Source organism: Lonchura striata, chromosome 5, assembly GCF_046129695.1.
Source record: "Lonchura striata isolate bLonStr1 chromosome 5, bLonStr1.mat, whole genome shotgun sequence".
In the NCBI taxonomy this organism is placed as follows: Eukaryota; Metazoa; Chordata; class Aves; order Passeriformes; family Estrildidae; genus Lonchura; species Lonchura striata.
In genome coordinates, this window is record NC_134607.1 from 1,694,140 (window position 1) to 1,711,594 (window position 17,455).

At 45.7% G+C, this 17,455-nt stretch overlaps 2 protein-coding genes across 17 annotated transcripts in view; both read right to left on the reverse strand.

Annotated features, from left to right (window-relative positions):
• Positions 1-247: 247 nt before the first annotated feature.
• REP15 (RAB15 effector protein) lies at positions 248-1,821 on the reverse strand. The gene has a single exon (XM_021539152.2). It carries the CDS (start codon positions 1,748-1,750, stop codon positions 1,010-1,012), a length of 741 nt encoding a protein of 246 aa, XP_021394827.1. The 5' UTR covers positions 1,751-1,821; the 3' UTR covers positions 248-1,009.
• Positions 1,822-2,542: 721 nt separating this feature from the next.
• PPFIBP1 (PPFIB scaffold protein 1) overlaps positions 2,543-17,455 on the reverse strand; it is a 103,673-nt gene continuing 88,760 nt past the window's right edge. For 12 of the 16 annotated variants that reach the window (XM_077783185.1, XM_021539157.2, XM_021539166.3 and 9 more), the window contains 12 exons: positions 16,425-16,457; positions 14,078-14,219; positions 13,660-13,788; positions 12,297-12,447; positions 10,975-11,086; positions 10,744-10,832; positions 8,831-8,953; positions 7,934-8,059; positions 6,924-7,112; positions 6,250-6,429; positions 5,337-5,402; positions 2,543-4,873 (listed from right to left, as the gene is read on the reverse strand). In XM_077783185.1, coding sequence (XP_077639311.1) covers positions 4,787-4,873; positions 5,337-5,402; positions 6,250-6,429; positions 6,924-7,112; positions 7,934-8,059; positions 8,831-8,953; positions 10,744-10,832; positions 10,975-11,086; positions 12,297-12,447; positions 13,660-13,788; positions 14,078-14,219; positions 16,425-16,457 — 1,427 coding nt within the window. In that variant the 3' untranslated portion in view covers positions 2,543-4,786. The remainder of the gene's footprint in view (positions 4,874-5,336; positions 5,403-6,249; positions 6,430-6,923; positions 7,113-7,933; positions 8,060-8,830; positions 8,954-10,743; positions 10,833-10,974; positions 11,087-12,296; positions 12,448-13,659; positions 13,789-14,077; positions 14,220-16,424; positions 16,458-17,455) is intronic. The other 4 variants (XM_021539175.3, XM_021539172.3, XM_021539163.3 and 1 more) reach the window with 1 other exon arrangement.

The following is a 17,455-nucleotide window of genomic DNA, read 5'->3' on the forward strand; positions in this document are numbered from 1 at the left end:
TTACACTGACACTATTCAAACAGCTATAACCAAAGTGTGTTTACCAGCTGGAATATGGATCAGGTCCTCCTTCACTGGTTAACAGTACAGCAAATACTTATAGCTGCATAACCCAAAAGCCTGACTTAGTCCAGAAAAAGCAGAGGGAAATAGAAAAGATCAAGCACATAAATGCCATCAGCTGCTAAGCTACTGAAAAGAAATTCCAAGTGACATAATCTTGCCTCCTCCAGATTTGCTCTCTGTTGTGTGAATGGTCAGGGGCTGCCTCTGTTGCTGTGAAAAGGTCCAACCCACATCAGGCCTGGTTTTTGTCCCCACTGCTCGATTTTTCCCAAGTGTTCTTGAACACCTGTAGCTTTTGCCACACCTTGCCCTGACACAGCCACTCAGTGAGAAAAGCTTTGAAGTTGGCTCCAGCCCTGCCTTTAATTCACAGCTCCAAGGCCCTGTAGAGCCTGGCACCAATTAGGGAGCAGGTAGTTAAAAAGTCTCTCTCAGAGCCCATTTCTGGCACTGGGGAAGGGCTTTTCCCCTTAATTGAAACCAGCTCACTTCTTCAAATCAGTCATTTTAAGGCCTGGTATTGTCCTTTACACTCATTGCAACTCTTCTGACCAGCACATTTCCATTATTAAAGACTCACCCTCCTAGGACAGAAAAAAACTCTGCCACACTGCAAACAAAGGCTCTGAGTCAAACCCACCAGGACCTCCCCAGAGCTCTGGCTGACAAAGCTTTCAGCTGCTCCAGCCAAGACTTAATGTCTGGCGAACAAAATGTTCTGGAAAAACGTCGTGCCTTCTATAAACACATTTCTCTGGCAGGTCTGTCCCGTTGTTTTAAAACCTGGAGAGGCTGACTCAGCCTGGCTTCTGCAGGAGCTAAGGGAACACGATGGGTTGAGGGGAATGTGGAGGGAATGGAGTGTGGGGAGGAGAGAGAGGGGCAGAGCTGAGCCCCGCGTGGCCCCCGGTGCTGCACGGAGCCACTGCTCCTGCCCAGCTGCTCACACAAAGTTTATGTACACATTGCCCACGTCCTTCAGCCTGTTTTTGGTGCCCAGGCAATTTTCCAGCATGTCTTTTGTGGGCAGGGAGCTGTCAGTGCTGGTGACAAATTGCCGCAGCGCGTTCCTGCCCGACAGGCGGCATTTTTGCTCCTCCTTGGCAACGCTGTCCAGCAGGACTCCTCGGATGTCCTTGGGCTTCCCTGGCACGCCGAACATGACGAACAAGCCCAGGCAGTCCTGTCCCACCAGGCGGCAGAACTCGGCCAGCTTCTCAAACCTGCTCATGTTCTGGAAGCACTCGTCGGCCAGCGCAGCCTCCCGGCAGCAATCCTCGGCAGGGCCCTCGCCGTGGAAGAGCTCGGCCGGCTGCAGAGCCTGCACGGCCATCTGCAGCTTGATCTGCTTGTCAGACCCACACAGGGTCCAGATCCAGTCCACGCCGAACAGCGAGGACTGCTGCTTGGTCATTCTGCTGGTCACAATCCGCTCCTCCACGCCCTTTCCCACGCAGAAGTCGATAAAGTTGACCAGGAAGATCTCGCTCAGCGTGTTCGTGGCCGGCCGGAATTTGCTTTGAGGATCCACAAAACCCAGATAATCCTTCAGCCTTTGAGACGCATGGAGCACACCCTGGCTGAAGACTTCACAGATGACCAAAGTTTCAGCCTTGTTCTCCTGGTTGTCCTCCTGGGAGACCTTCTGGCCCATTTTCTCTGCCGGAGGAGGTAGTTTCCACATGCAGATTGCCTCAGGGACAAACCTTTATTTTCCAGCAAAGGCTCTGCAGGTGCTGGGCTCAGCCAGACCCATTGAGCTGCACAAGGATACCTGCAGCCCTCCTGGTGAAGGTGATGGCAGAGCCGAGCTCTGTGTGCCCGCGGGGCAGCCGGGTTCCTCCTGGGTGTGTTTCTCCACAGGTGACTGAGCAGGGACCAGCCCAACAGGCCCTGTAGCTTTCACACTTACTGAATTCATCTGTGCTTGTTTTCCTTATTGTTGATTCCGGCACCATTTCTTTGGCTGATGTTATCTCATTCCAGTCTGATCTTATCTCCTTGGATCTCCTTTCTAGGGCTATTGCACAGAAACCATTTTTTTTTAGCATAGGGTGTTGCCTGGAGATGAAACCACCTTTTTCTTTTAATCTCCCAGAGAAGGGAGATTCACACTTGGGACCAGAGGCTCTTTCACAGCGGGAAGGGACAGAGCACCCTGGGAGTAATGAAGATGCCACTTCTCACCACACCAAACAACCCAAGATGGGTCAAATCTAGATCCCAAAAATAACAAAAAAGTCTTGACAGAGTTGATATCTTAGCTGTTAGTTGAGCCCTGCTGCAGGCACTACTGACAAATTAATTAATGAGTCTACAAAAAAAAAAGTATAATTTTGCCCCTTTTCCCGCCTTTGTTTTTTTGAATAGAACAGAACAATCTTCCTTGGAAAAGTAAAAGGAAAAAAAAAAAAAAAACAAAAACCAAAACCAAAAAAAGAGGACATCAAAAAAGAGAACTGGCTTCCAGAAACACTTGGCATTTTCCACAGACTTTATTGGATTTCACATGGCGATACACAGCAGTTACGTTGCCCTCTCCAAAGAGGAACCCACAGAACACCCCGACAGTGTGCACACACACACACAAAAAAACCTCCTGACTTCATCACCCCTCTTGTATCTCTGCCCTGTAAGAGAAGCAGGGCTCAGGGGCAGCTCCAAGGGGATGACCTGGCTGCCAGGAAAGGGTTGTTTGGAGCAGAATGCTGCTTACACTGCACTTCAATAAGCAATCACTGCCCTCACTGATAACACTCCAGAGGAACTGGAGAGTGTGGTTGTTTCAGCACACACTATTGTGTCACTAGCTCCCTTTTTTCCCCTGTGAATACCCAGTCCTGTCCAATAGCCAGTGACTAGCGAGAGCCATCCAGAGGAACACTTTTGTTTGGAAGCCTGCACCACATTTCCCAATGTTTCCACAGGGTTTGATGTTCAACTTCCATGTAAATAATAACAATATTGCAGAGTATTCACAGAAAGGGAGGCCTGAATCCACATCCCAAGCGTCTGCACCCTAAACCTGCCTACACTGAATTTTGTATCTTGGTACATCAATCACCTACACTGCACATCCTTCAAAGGTCCAGGTTATCAGCTTACATCATTCCAATGCTGGCATATGCCTCTGATCTGAGGGGAGTTCCCTGAAAATCCTGGGAAGAACCTTACTTCCTTTCCTAGCTTTTGTAACAGTGTTTTAGAAACACCCCCAAATTCAGCACAAACCCCAAATCCCCTGAACAACACCAGGAATGATCTCACTTCCAGCAAGGAGAGCAACAAAATGAGTGACAAATGCTTGGCAAAGCAACACCACTGCAAGGAACTATTCCAGCTGGGCTTTTGTTTGCCTTTTACACAGCAAAGCAGCTTCATGCTATTGTGCTAAAATACATGCAACGTTCAACACCATACAAATGACCACTGGAATAAAAAGTTACTTTTGTTTGTTTGTTTGCTTTTGGCTAGGACACTTTGCAATACTGGAAGTCTGACAAAAAATACCCACTGGCTAGTTAGGAATTTTAAAACCTGATGATCCTCAAGAGCAGAGGATCTGTGCTTTAAAAAGGTAAAATGATGAGCAACACATTTGATAACTGAATTTTGGAGGAAAAGTCCCACCTTAAGCTTAATAATATGAAATAATATATTTCCTATAGATTTCTCTATATAATTTTTTTTTTTTTGCAACTACACTATCTTCACGTTAATCACAGCACAGAAATATCCCTTCCATATGCAGGGAGTACTCTCAACTTTTAAGAAAATTTTTTTAAGTCATGGAAGTGTTAATAACCTTGTTGAATGCACTAACTACTGCTGCTGGGGACAAAAAAGAAGACATTTTAAAATGTGCAGTTTCTGGATGAGTCACTGCTAGAAGAAACATGCTTTAGAATAGTTTTATCTCAAATGGAAGATCATTAAACTGTGCACTCAGTAAAAAGCAACGAAAGCAAACAGTTCCAAAGGTCAGCCTGCCTTTCCCAGTAACCAGCTGGTCTGCAAACTGGCATAATTTTTTTACAACCTTCTCCCCCCTTCCCTCACACACCTTCAACCTTCCATCACTCTATCTCACAAAATTTAAATTTTTGCTTTTATATGTATTTCATATACTTCTTTTTTCTTTTTCTTTTTCTTTTTTTTTTTTAATATAAAACAGTATAAAAATAGGAGCAACAGTCAAGAGCTACCGGGGAGCTTACACAGGGCACGGATGACTACAATCCTACGTTGGATAGGGCTGAACTGGTGTTCGTGCCAAAGAAAAGCACTTAGAAAAAAGCAGTAAGTTCTGTTTTTCAGCTGGGAGCGCAGAGGGAGCTGATGCACGCTATCTACACTTTCACCTAACACCTTCTGTACTTTTCAAACACTATAAAGGATTATCTGAAGCCAGGGATAAGCAAAAGGAGCACTAGCATACCACATCAATTTCAATGCAACACTCTGAAACATATCACCAATTTGTACATTAAATAGAGTTAAAACCATTACCATTCACCAGTGTCTGGGTGGTTTTTACGGCAACTTAAGTAGGCACCTTGTTTTTTCTCAATTTTTCTTTAAAATTCTCCACCCCTCAGTGTTACTTCTAACAAACAGAAGCAAGAGCAATGTAAAGTACATGATCTGCTGCCTGCCACATGGAACAGGGATGTCCTTGCACGCAGGAGAACGAGCCTTTGTCAGTGCCTGGTGGTGACTGTCACACGTTGGAGTCCTCATCTGTTATACTGGTGCTAGGAGAGCGAGTGGCAAAGTCTTTGAACATTTCATCTTCCTTCAGCATGTGCTGGAAAAGAAAGGAGGGAAGAGTCAAGGTTTCTCACATCTGGAGTCAGTCACCTATCTTGTGCTGGGCAGCAAACACTGCCTGCCAGCCACTGCTTTCTTCTGCTGAGGGAGGTTTTCACCCACTCTGCTGCAAAACCAGCTCACTGCTGTCTGCTGGCCCCACTGCCTTGGGGCTTGCACCCAGACAATGCAGCCTGACTCCCAGCTGGAAACCCAGTGACCATGGGCAATGGGGGCTGTGTCCCTGCCCTCCCTGTGTGTGGGGAGACAGCACAGCCACAAACCTCCCCATCAGGATGGGCAGGTACCTTCCTGAACCACTTGGTTTTCTTGTGCCCTCTGTCCCTGCAGGAGACCCAAAGGACCTCACTGACACTGTTTAACACCAGAGACTGCCAAGGGGCTCACAGCATCCCACAGGAACAGAGACCTTACTGCTCAGACCCCATTCACACACTTACTGTCAGGTTGTTGATGCCTTCAGAAAATGCTCCTATTTGCCTCACCGTCCCTTCTGAATCTTCCATCTATAAAAGCCAGAATGAATAATGAATTAATAACAACTTATTTGTATCGTTGAGTGGAATCATAAAATGCTTTGCATTGGAAAAGACCTTAAAAATCATCTCGGTCCAATCCCCTGCCAATGGCAGAGACAGCTTCCACTATCCCAGGTTGCTCCAAGCTCTGTCCAACTTGGCCTTGGAAACTTCCAGGGATGGGGCAGCCACAGCTTCTCTGGGCAACCTGTGCCAGGGCCTCAGCACCCTTACAGGGAAGAACATTTTTCTAATATCCTCAACCTCCTAACATCTAAACCCACTCTCTGTCGGTTCCCTTCTTCATGTCCTCTTTTTTATTTTTCCTTTTACTTTTCCAAGGAAGCTTGTTCTGTTCTATTCAAAAAGCAGAGAAGGGAAAAGGGGAAAAATCACACGTTTTTTTGTTGACTCATTAATTCGTTTGTCAGTAGTGCCTGCAGCAGGGCTCAACTAACAGCTAAGAAATCAACTTATCAAGACTTATTAGTTATTTCTGGGATCCAGATTTGAAGTGTGAAGCCGTTCCCCCTTGTCCTGCTGTGACAGAGCGACAATTAAGTGCAGCACACATTTTACTGATTACACCTGAGATGTTCAGAGCCAGGGAGAAGCATGGCCTGTCAGGAGAGCAGATTTACCCCAGAGCAGGCCCTCAAGTGCACTCACAGCTCCAACCTCCTTGGAAGCAGACCCTTTCGTCACTAATGCTGTGTGACAGCAAGAAGTCAGGGCCTTCAAGGGCCAAAGCAAAAGGAAGACTTCCCTGGGAAATGGAAGGTTTTCCCACCAAACCTGGCAGCTCAAAGACTCAGAATTGTCAGAACTGGCTTACCTGCTCCAGCCTGTCCAAGTCATCATCATCATATACTCGGATATCCAGGCCTGGCTTAAAGCCCTTCTTTGATCCACTCCCAGATGCCCGGCCCAGCTCCATAGGACACACGTACTCCTCCACATCATCCTGCTTTTTCTTTCTCAGGTTCCCAAAATTGCTGAAGGTAAGTTTCTTTGGCTTAAAAGGGAAGAGAAATTTGCCAGGGAGTTAGAGAGTCAGAAAAGAATAAACAGGCTTACTTGTGCCCTCTTGTGTTTCCATGACGAAGGGTCAAAACCCCAGTGCTCTCCTACACAGATCTTCTGAATTTCATGACAGTGGTATCTGGAAGGACAACGTGTCCCCTCATTCTATTAACAGATCCCAAATGAAGGGAAAATTCTATATTAAACCATGAGTCTGTAAACAGTAAGGGACAGTCTCCCTCCCAAACATCTCTCAGTACAGACAGAAGGACAACATGAGTGTTACCTCTTGTCTGTGCATGTCAGGGAGGCTGAAAAGTGGCCTGTTCACGGCAGACACAAGTGTCAACCCCAGACGTGCCAGGTCCTGCTTAGGAACCAACCCCTTTTCTCACACCTTACTGCTGCGCCCTCCCAGCACGGGTAAAACCAGAGATCCAAACGCTTCCCTGGAACCTCCCACCCCTCCCAGAACAAGTGGCCTACCTTGACTTTGGCAGTTGCTGTCAGGAGGACGTAGTCTGGGGACTCCATGGCTTCACGTTTCTGCTGCTGGGCCTCCTGCCCCACCAGCAGGTTGAAATGAGTGGCCAAGTGCCGCCGCAGCAGCGTCTTGTTCGGTGGGATATTCAGCAGCTGGGCCATGGTTTCTACATTGAAACGGGGCTCCAAAACCTGGGAATCCAATCACAGAGAATCCAGCTGAAGCCAGTACTGTCTGGTGAGATCTCAAGTACATCCAGGCCTATCTTGGTCACTGCCTAAGACTGCTTTGGGATTTTTGTTTGTATTTTAGAGGAAATATGCAACAAAGAAGGAGGAAAGAGAGTTAGCTAATTAAAGGATTCCTAAAATACTACCTCCACGCTTTCCTTCTGGAGTTATAAATGGGAACAAATCAGCAGGTAAGAAGAAATGAACAGATAAATCCACCCTTAACTGAAGTACTGTGTGAAGCTGCCACAAATGTTTATCCAGTATCATCTTCCAATTCTGGAAAAGGTAGCCAGAGGAATCATGGAAAATAAACAGACACAAAATGTCTGGAGAAGGGATATTACTCCTAATCACCAGAAACAAAACTCTGCAGATGTAAGTCTCTTGTCTGGAGTACGTGATGCTAGAGCAATTAAAAACAATCCCGATTTGGCAGTGTAATCCCAAATTTTATAAAAGTAACAAGCTTCCCTCATAAAAGAAAACCATATCCAGGTTAGGAAGGCAGAAAATGGCTGTTCAACAGCATGGCAGCACTGCAGGACAGGAGGTGGAGAATGCTGTACCAAAATAGAATTGTGAGGGGAATACAGAGTATTAAACCACACTACTACCCCTCGACACATTCAGATCCTTTAAACCACAAGATAAGGAACTTCTTATTGAGCAGAATAAGCAGAAAAGGCGTGTGCAGCAAAGAAAATGTCAGAACATTGACCTAGTGATTCCCAGGCATATTTTTTTTTCCTGAAATGGAAGAAGCCACCCCAAAAGCTCACCATCAGCCCCCCGTGCACGCCGCTGCCCCGCAGGTTGGGCGCGTACTCCGCCAGATCCACGGAGCGCAGCCACTCCATCACACGGTGGTTGGTCCACTGGGTGACCTCAGAAGGTGTCACGTTGTTCTGCAAACAGGAGGGACAGGCAGGTAAGGAGATGTCTCAGATCGGCTGCATCCCAGCCCCAATCTTTACTGAAACATACTTCTCCTGCCCTTAAGGACTTGAGAAAAGACTCTCTTTCTGGACTGCTACCTTGCAGCAAGAGCAGTGTGGGGATGGGTCTGGGCAGAAGGCAGGGGTTTGTCAGGTCATTTGGTTCTTGTGCTGAGCAGTAGGGTTATTTGCCATTTCTACCAGCAGAGCTGAAAATTCAGCTTGTTCCATGAGATGCTGTGCTGTTCTTGCAGATACACATTCTGGATATAAAGCCAAAAGTCTGGGTTGTTCTGTCACCCATTACCCTATCCAGCATTTGCTGCTTCCAAAACACAATGATGGAGTCTCCTGCCTGGTTATGGGGCCAAGCTCCTTTTACACAGAAAATTTTGACACAGCCATCAATTTTCCAGAGAGTTGCACAAGACTTATGGCAACAGTGCACTGAGTTCAAGATGATTTGCTTTCCAGACAGCACATCAGAGACTGGGCCAGAACAGCCAGCTGTTGGCTTGGAGGAGAAGCAGAAGACTTGGAAAGGGGAGCATGAGTTTGGGGTCATGGCAGGTAGAGAAAAGTACGTGATGTCAGAGCTTGAGGTTAAAAGAACATGAGAAACAGGAAACTAAAAATGAAGCAGAATGAGGAGACAGGAGGAGAGGGCAGAGCAGGAATAATCAACCACCAGGGATAAAACCCTAGAGGATTCCTCTTCACAGCTTCCTGGTAAAGCAGTACCTCATCAGACGGCCTCCTGCGCAGGCAGTTGGGCTCAAAGTTGTTTATTCTCAAAACCTGAATGGCTCTTTTGATGCTGAGGTGGTGAAGGACACTGATGACCTTCAAGGATAGCAGGTCATCCTGTCAAAGAGCAAGAGGGAGTTGATAAACACAGACATGCTCATTCATGGGAGCAGCATCCTCTGGGAGGGGACTGTTTTGGCCCCTGGCTTAAAATCGCACATCTGACACATCTGGGGGAAGATTTCAATATGTCAGACAGGCAATTCATATCAAACCATCTGTCCCAAAATAAAAACTTCCTGTGATGCACTGTACTAGCTCTTGGGGAATGTTTTTCACACAGGGTTCAGAGCTTAGTACAAGAAACATGAGGTAACAAGGAGGGAAAAAGGGTGAGATGACATCCTCAGCGACGGGATAAGAGCCAGGGCAGCACTAACACACTACACTAGACTTACCTGGCATTTAATCCTGACAGAAGTTACCTCAAATGTCCAGCTAGAAGTTTAACTGAAAAAATAAATTACCCTGAAAACTGGGACATTCTCTATGATTAGAATTAAAAAAGAAGTGGAGCAAGAAAAGTGTCTCAAAGTCCAAGTGCAATTTGGCTAACGTAAATAAATTTATGCACCCTTGTTCCAGGGTTAGCCTGGCTTAATCTTTCAGCTTTACTTATATGTTAGGAGAACTGGAATCTATTTTGTCAGATATTTAAGACAAGATTCTTTGCTTACCCAAACACCTCACTGTATTTGTGATGAATCTGAGAGTAGGTTACTATGTCATGGCTTGCTATTTCATTTATTATAAAATAATAAATGTTCCTTATTATTTATTTTGAATCAGAGTAACTTCAAAAGATCATAACAAATATTAGTGTAATACTTTGCATATTTTGTTGTCCATCTGTTGTCATAATTTGATGTTATTCAATCTGTTGTCATAATTTGTTGGTTAAACTTGCTCTAAAAATATCCCCAGTGAACTACAGTTAAAGGGCAGTGACAATGATAGTAAAGTCTCCCAACACAACATCAAACTTAATGGAGGCTGCTGGCATCACACCTCCCAGGGTTAAGAAGAAGAAACAATCTTATAATAAATAAAATTGCAAACCATGGCATAAAACCAATGCAAAACACATGCAACTGTGGCATGAAAAGGTAACTCATGGTTCATGAGAGAGCAGGGCTGTGATTGATTTCTTCTTTGTTGTACAGAAAGAATTAATATTAGCCATGTTCAATTTGCACTTGTGTCCCCAGAGAAGGAAGGTCTTATCTCATACTACCTGAGCCCTTGCACATAGGAAACCTGACTGGCAGTGAAGTGGGGAGTGGGGAAGTGATGCCTGTTCTAAGCACTTTGAAATGCAAAAGCTATTAAGTGTAGCCTGCTTTCAAACAAGCTGGCTCTCAGAACTGCAATTTTCTTCAAAGGAAATTGCTTGGGTTTTCTTCACCTAAGCATCCATTGTAAGTAAGCAAGCTGATAGAATAACTTGCTCACTGAAGAAAAAGATTCCACCTGCTTCCATTAATTAATAACAACATGAACAGCAAAAGCATGAATGGCAACCACAGCATTTGCACACTTTTGTGTACAAAAGCCCTGCCTCAGCACACTGGTTTCACACACAACTGTTAAGCTCAGGATTGCCCATTTCTCATGCATGAGTCCAAATTCTTGCTTACTGTGTTTGCTCTTCCACCTGCATCTAGTAGCTCTAGAGATAGAAAAAAACTTAGGAAATGCTTGCAGGTGAGCAATAGTACCTGATTTCTATAGGCAACAGCTATTGGCATGAACACAAGACACTCACTGGAGTTTAAAGGGGTCCTTTGAACACTGAGAAGCCAAGAACATGGAAAGGATGTCAGGAAAGGGAGAAACCATTTACTCACCACAGTCATGTAATGAAGCATGCGGCCATCCACCTTCCCCTCATCAAACTGGGTCTTATACTGGGGCAGACCAATGTCATCCAGCCACCCTAGGGCAGGACAGACATTCCTGTTAGAGTGGCAGCCACATTACCCAGCACCACTGACTGTTCCCATCCTCACCACCCCAAATTAGCCACGGTTAGGGACCCCTTTGCACAGCCACTGCTTCAGCATGCAGTAAAATCTTACTGGTAACCCAGTGGTAATCCAGTTTTCCATGGTTGTTCTCCTCTTCAGATCCCAGTGCCTGCAGAGCAAGCTGGAGCTTCTTCCGATGCAAAGGGTGCTTTATCCCAAGCTCCTGTGAAAGGAAGAAAAGCAGTAAATCTACAAGCAATACTATTTTATTCTTCCCTCTGCTGAGAGTCACACTTTCACAGCATTGCTGGTGACCTGGCAGGTGCATTTTGTTTTTGCTGAATTTCAGTATCATTTTAGTACACGTTCAGCACTAGGGAAAGGCGCACTTACTGGGGGGGGGGGGGGGGGGGTTAGTTATACAGTGTAGCAGATTCATTTCAAGGAGTGATAGATTCCAAATTGCATTAAGATGTTGGCCACAATATTCTCATACCAGGTTAAAAAGTCACACAATATAATAAAAATGTTAGCATTCAAAAAAATACTTGCTGGGATGAATTCATCCTCTCCCACTTAGGCAGGTAAAGTTTAAATAATTGTTTAGTTAAGAGCACAGGAATGTCCCAGGAATTACTGAAATTCATTAATGCTTCCAAATGTGTAACATTATTCCCCAGTTTAGTTTCAAGTGCAGCCATTCCAGGATCTTTTAATCCCATTTTCACTTCCAGGAATGCCTGCTGGTTAATATTACCTCTGATAACACTATTAGGAGCCATTATGTTCATAATACACTCCTCCTATTCCAGCTGTAGTGTAACTACCCAATTGAGAAAACAGGCTTAGTATTTGGTGAGGAGAGTCATTTTTTAAAAGCTGAAAATTCCAACTTAAGCAAATACTATGGACTAAAAGTGTAAATTGAATCCATTTCTTCTGTGTTTCTCATTTTTAAAAATAGACAAGCGATTCTGCAATAATTAAAGGCAGAGACAATAATTCCTCTGTATAAAAAGGACAAAAAATAAAATCAAAATAAAACAGCACCTTTTACACCCTTCTCACATAGGCATAAAATAACTGTAGCACATATGAGAGCTAATAAAGCAGGGCTATAAACCCATATGATAATGAGGCAGTCACACATGCATATTTTTAGAGGGTGCTACAGTCAATTGATGTGTCCATGCTTAATGAGGTTAAATCACATATTTGTAATTATTAGCTTCATTACAGAGCATTAAATTTCTACAAAACTTCAGCTAAAAAGAAATGGATTTGGCATCACTGCAAGTGACAGTATTTTGAAAACTCATCTAGTTTACATGTTTTACCAGGTGCGCTTTACAGACCTGATTTACATGCAAAGAAATCGTGATATTTTTTTTTTGGTACCTTTATTTGAAAGGAGAATTTCTGAAATTCCTCACCTTTTCCAGATCCTGCTGAGAAGCCTGCAGAAGTGTTTGCCCAGACAATATCCAGTGCCTGCCATTATTGATGTAAGAGCCAAGCCCTTGGTCCTGGAGCCAGTTGCAAACCTGCTCCTTGGTCCACTTTGCGAATGGCATGTCCAGCTCACTGCGGGAGATGTTACCCAAAAAGACTGATAAATCCTGAGCTTCCAATCTCCTGTTCTCACAAATAATGAGAAAGCCAAAAGCTAAGCCTAGCTTACATCTTGTGGGAGCTGGGACAATCTGAGGGGGAACCATCATCATGATGAAGTGCTGGGCACTGCTGATCTGTTGCCACTGCCACAATAAACACAGCTTCCTATAATCCTACTGATAAGAGCCACCCCTGCTGCCTGGCATGGCTACAGCTCTGGAGTGAGACTGGAATGTTTCACTTTCTCCTTTAATACCTGGAAGTGCAGCAGTGTGGGAATCCAGGGCTTCCCTCTGACAGCGCTGGAAGGCCTGGGACCCTGGCAGGGGTCAGGAACCCCCCTGTGCAGAGCCCCCAGAGACACTGTCTGTGATTTCTGGCCATGCAAAAGAGTTTTCAATCTTACAGGATGAATTACAAGTTCTGAGTGTTTCATATGAGTAATAATTTAAGTGTGGCAGGGGTGCAAAAGTAAAATTTTAGGTTTCTAGATTAGGGGTTCAAAGGGGACAAGATGGAGAAAATTGGATGTGTTTTGTCCTTTTTCTCCTTCTTCATGCCCTCCACGTTTCACTGTGGTGTTGGCATTTTTCTATTGGTTTAGGTTGGGGACACACTGTCCAACGTAGGTGACAGATATTGGCACGTTATTGTAAATCCAGCCCAGGGAGTTTCTGGTATTTAATGTTTGTAACATCCCACTGAGGGCAGAGCCCCACACGCTGCCCTGCAGGACAGAGCTGGGCAGGGCAGCAGAACATGTTAGAGATAAACAGAATAAACAACCTTGAAAACCAGCACAGAAGAATGATGACTTCTTCTTTGGCAGAGGGGCTGAAAGACAGAGACTTTCTACAAACTTGGAATCATCAATACCACAGATTCCAACACAGCAGGAAAGGCAGATGAGGAGTATCTGTCACTGCCACATGAAGCTTCACGCGCTACCTCAGGGCTCCATCCTGAGAAGGTGACAGCTCAGCAGCAGGACCCCACCACCCAGCCCACCTCAACCCTGCAGGGACCCTCTCTCAGAGAAGGAATTGGCCTGGATCTGCCTGGTTTTGCCCAGACAGGAGAGAGGATGTTTCATTTTGGCACTGCCCTCCTCCTTTGGGCCCCACACTCAGCCGGAGCCGCTGGGATCCAAGCAGGGACACATTGGCCCCACTGGTGTCTTACCTGTGGGACTGCCCCAGGTCCCGAGACCAGCCCAGCCGGGGCCCTGCAGTGGCTCTCGTCCCTCCCCTTTTGAACTCTGTCTCAGACATGTCATCTGGGTTGAAGGTGGTGGACTGACTTCTTTTCAGCCTAAAGAAAGCAAGCACATTCACATTTGGCTAAGGAAAAGGCATGTTGCTGCCACTGCAATGAACACAGGCAAGATCTCCCCCAGGGCTGGTAGCCCCTCTTCTACCTGCCCCCAGCCCACTGTTATCTCTCCCAAATACCTGGGAACAGACAAACACATGGGCTCCTGCTCCCAGGATGTTAAACCACAGAGCCACAGGCTGGCAGGGGAGAAAGGAAGCTGTGTCCCCAGCAAAGCCCTGCCCAAGCCCCAGCTCTGGAGAATGGTCATCTCTCATCTTTTACTTACCTTCCAAACAGCTTCTTGATGCCCCTGGCCTTTTTCCTGGAATCTGGAGAAGGTGGTGTCATCTGCAGACTATCTGCTTCTTTTGGGCGAGGGGGCAAGCCAGCCAGATCCAAGTGGTCTGCAGATCCCTTCTCCGTTTCAGCTGTTAGGAAACAGAAGTTTTGTCAAGACCCTCTTGTGCAGGACTGTACAGATGTGCTCCTGACCTTGGGAATGACTCCTGCTAAATTACTGACAGCCACCATGTCAAGAAACTGGGGCAAAGAGGGATGGGAAATGTTCCACATGTTCCTCCTTCATGGGCCTGGCTGGAAATGCTCCAAGGCATTAGGAATGCTCTGCTTCAGTTAAGTGCCTTGCACCCAAGGTGGGAAAATCCACCCCATGAATCAAGCAGTGAATTAAACCCCAAATTTACTCTTCCTCAGGACATGCTCCTACAGTGCTTTCACAGACAGAGCCAAGGCATGTGGGTGCCCAGAAACAATTCAGTGCAGTGGCAGGGAACTAAACTAGGAGTCCCCAAAGCACAGAAAATCAAGTAACCTCCCTGCAGATATCCTTCCCAATAACCTGTAGTATTCCATTCCCTGGCCAGGAAATTCCAGCAACAAAACTCCTGCCCCAGAAGGAGGGCCCTCTTCCCCTCACTTCTTCAAACTGTGGAGTATTTTGTTCCTCTTCAGAGGAACACCATGGAGTTTAGGCTCTGTTTGAACCATATTTTCTGAGTGAACAAACATCTCTGATGAGAGACCCTCAACATTACCACCCACTCTAAAAGCATTAAATCCTTGATCTGTAGCTGATTTCCATAACAACAAACCTGAGAGCTCTTGTCCCCAAAGGGGAAGTTGCCACAAAAGCTAAACTATAAAAGGAAAAAACAATTTAAAGATCATTTAAAAAGAAAACTAGTAGAATTGCAGTATCTACTAGACTACATAAGCAGAGATGTGCCAGCAAGTGCCAGATAGCTGAATAAGACTACCACATGGAGTTTGTGTCAGTTGCTTGCTGGGGAAGAGTGAGAGCATGAGCTTGTTCAGCTGAAGCAGCTGTGGCAAGGCAGTCAGGCCTGGAATGACTTGCAGCAGCTTTTAATACAGCTCTGTAATTACATGACCATCACTTGTGTTTGAAATGGACTTTCAGACTCCCAGGAGAAAAGTAAACAATGCATCAAGGCAGAGCTTATATTGCTGGGACACGTAGTCTCAAGCCACAGAGTTAATGCCGAGATGGTCACAAAAGTGCCACGACCAGCAACAAACTCTACGTTTTGTCAGTGTAACCTTCTGCTGGGAAAACTTGGATGGTTCAGCCAGAACAGCCATGAATGTGTCCCATTTTCCACCTTGTCAAACCTTGCAGTGAAGCAACAAGGTCCCACAAAAGATCATTTCCAGGCACTTTGGTTTGTCCACCATCAAACACTGGGATCCTGCCAGTGACAGAGACAGCACTAACATCGAACCAGGCTGTGGCATTCGTGGGAATTGCTTTATTTGTAGAAGGTAAAGTGAAAAAAACCAAAAACACGGAAATGGCATTCTAGAGAGAGAACACCAGGACAAGGCTGGGTGCATTAGTAGCAGAGATTTGCGGGAATTGCGCCATTTGCTCCTCATACCTGACTCCTTTTCATGCACTGACACAACCCTGTAGAACAGATAACATTTAGGGGGCCATGCAAGAACAAGAGAGGGTCCAGAGCACTTGGTCTCTTTGCCACCCTGTGTGGCTGTACCAGCACCCCACTGACACAGCTCTGCTTCCTAAGGCAGGTCTCACCTGCCCTTGGCAGAACCACCCAGGGAATGCTCACATCACAAGACTGGCTTTTATTTACTGTGTGAATAGCTCCTTCCCCATCTGCCCCAATTATTTTTCATTTGTTTTATTGTGTCATAAATACAACTACAGCTAGAAGAGGAATTACACATGCTTTCCCTCAGAACTCCCTTAAATGAATGTCTGGGAAATACAGCTCATTCCCTACTTCACCACCCTTCAAACTCTTTCAGTGGATCCAGGACAGGTGGCAGCACAAAGGTAGCTACCAAGCATCACCAGTTCTCACCTGGTAACTTTGTGCTCAAAGTTACAGCAAAAGCCTCTGCAAATTGACCCGCAATCTCTCATTAGTAGCAGCTACTCAGTAACAGCACAGCTGACTTTTAGCAGAGGGCAGATGTTACATGAAAACTCCTTTTGGCAATGGGCAGAAGCTCCGATGCAGAGCTCTGGGGCCTGGCTGTGCTTTGGGAAGAGTGTGGCCACAGGCAGCTGTTAGCAGCAGTCAGGGCACAGGGCTGGCACGGGCAGACATGCAGGATTACTGTACCTAAAGTAGGTGCACTGGCACTTCGACTGCGATCTTCAGATATCCACACAAGGCACAAACCCACACGCAGCACAACGGGAGAGAACACGCAGAGGCACAAGGTCAAACACAATTCAAAACTCACGGTGACACAGTACGGGACAAAAGGAGGGAGGGACGGGAGACACAAGCGCCACACGAATGCTGAATTCACAAGGGATTAGGAGCACCAAGGCACTGGGAAACTCCCTTGCACAACAAAAGAGTGGGGCAGAGCTCTGTGGTGGGGAGGGAAAAACAGCACTGCAGTCACTTCAGTGGAAGGAGTCACCTGCTCCAGGACCCACTGCTCCTGTGAAGTGGCAAATACCTGGACAGCAGCTTTACGGATGGAAGCACTGAAATCTGGATAACATAAATAATTTACTCAAAGTCACAGCACCCTGATTTAGATGGCCCATCTTCCACTCCTTTAGGACAGACACAAGTATTGCGTTTTGTTAGACAAATCAATTTCAGGACAACACAGGGGATAACACAAAAGCAAAGATAAAATAAACCGAAGTGAAGAGTCTAACCCTCAGAATAGACTGTACATCTATTCCGAGTAAGCTAGCAACTTCCCAGGCTGTATGTCACAGGCAAAAATGGGCAGCATATCATCAATGTGTAGCTATGCTACATGTTTTGAACAAAAATCTAACATTCTCTTGGAGTAAGTAACAAAGCAGAAGCTATTCCTCTTCAGGCTTCTGAAATAGAGAGCTAAATTCCTGAATCTCGTGCAAGAGAGAAACAAAAACCTCAGATGTCTGGCAGTAGATCTGATGCAGAGATTCACTGGATGCTTGAACTGGATCAGTGGAAAGACTGCCAGAGATGAGCAGTAAATGTAAGTAAAATTCCAGTTAACGACAACAGCGACTTCTGCATTAAGCAGAACATTTTGCTTATTTCTTCATCATATGCAAATGTCACCAAATGACAATACCAAAAATAACCCCCCCCCACAACACTACAGGTAAAAAATCAGCACGAGCTTGGATGACTTG

Coding starts and splice junctions, on each gene's coding strand:
- REP15 (XM_021539152.2), bottom strand. CDS start 1,750: ATGTGGAAACTACCTCCTCCGGCAGAGAAAATGGGCCAGAAGGTCTCC.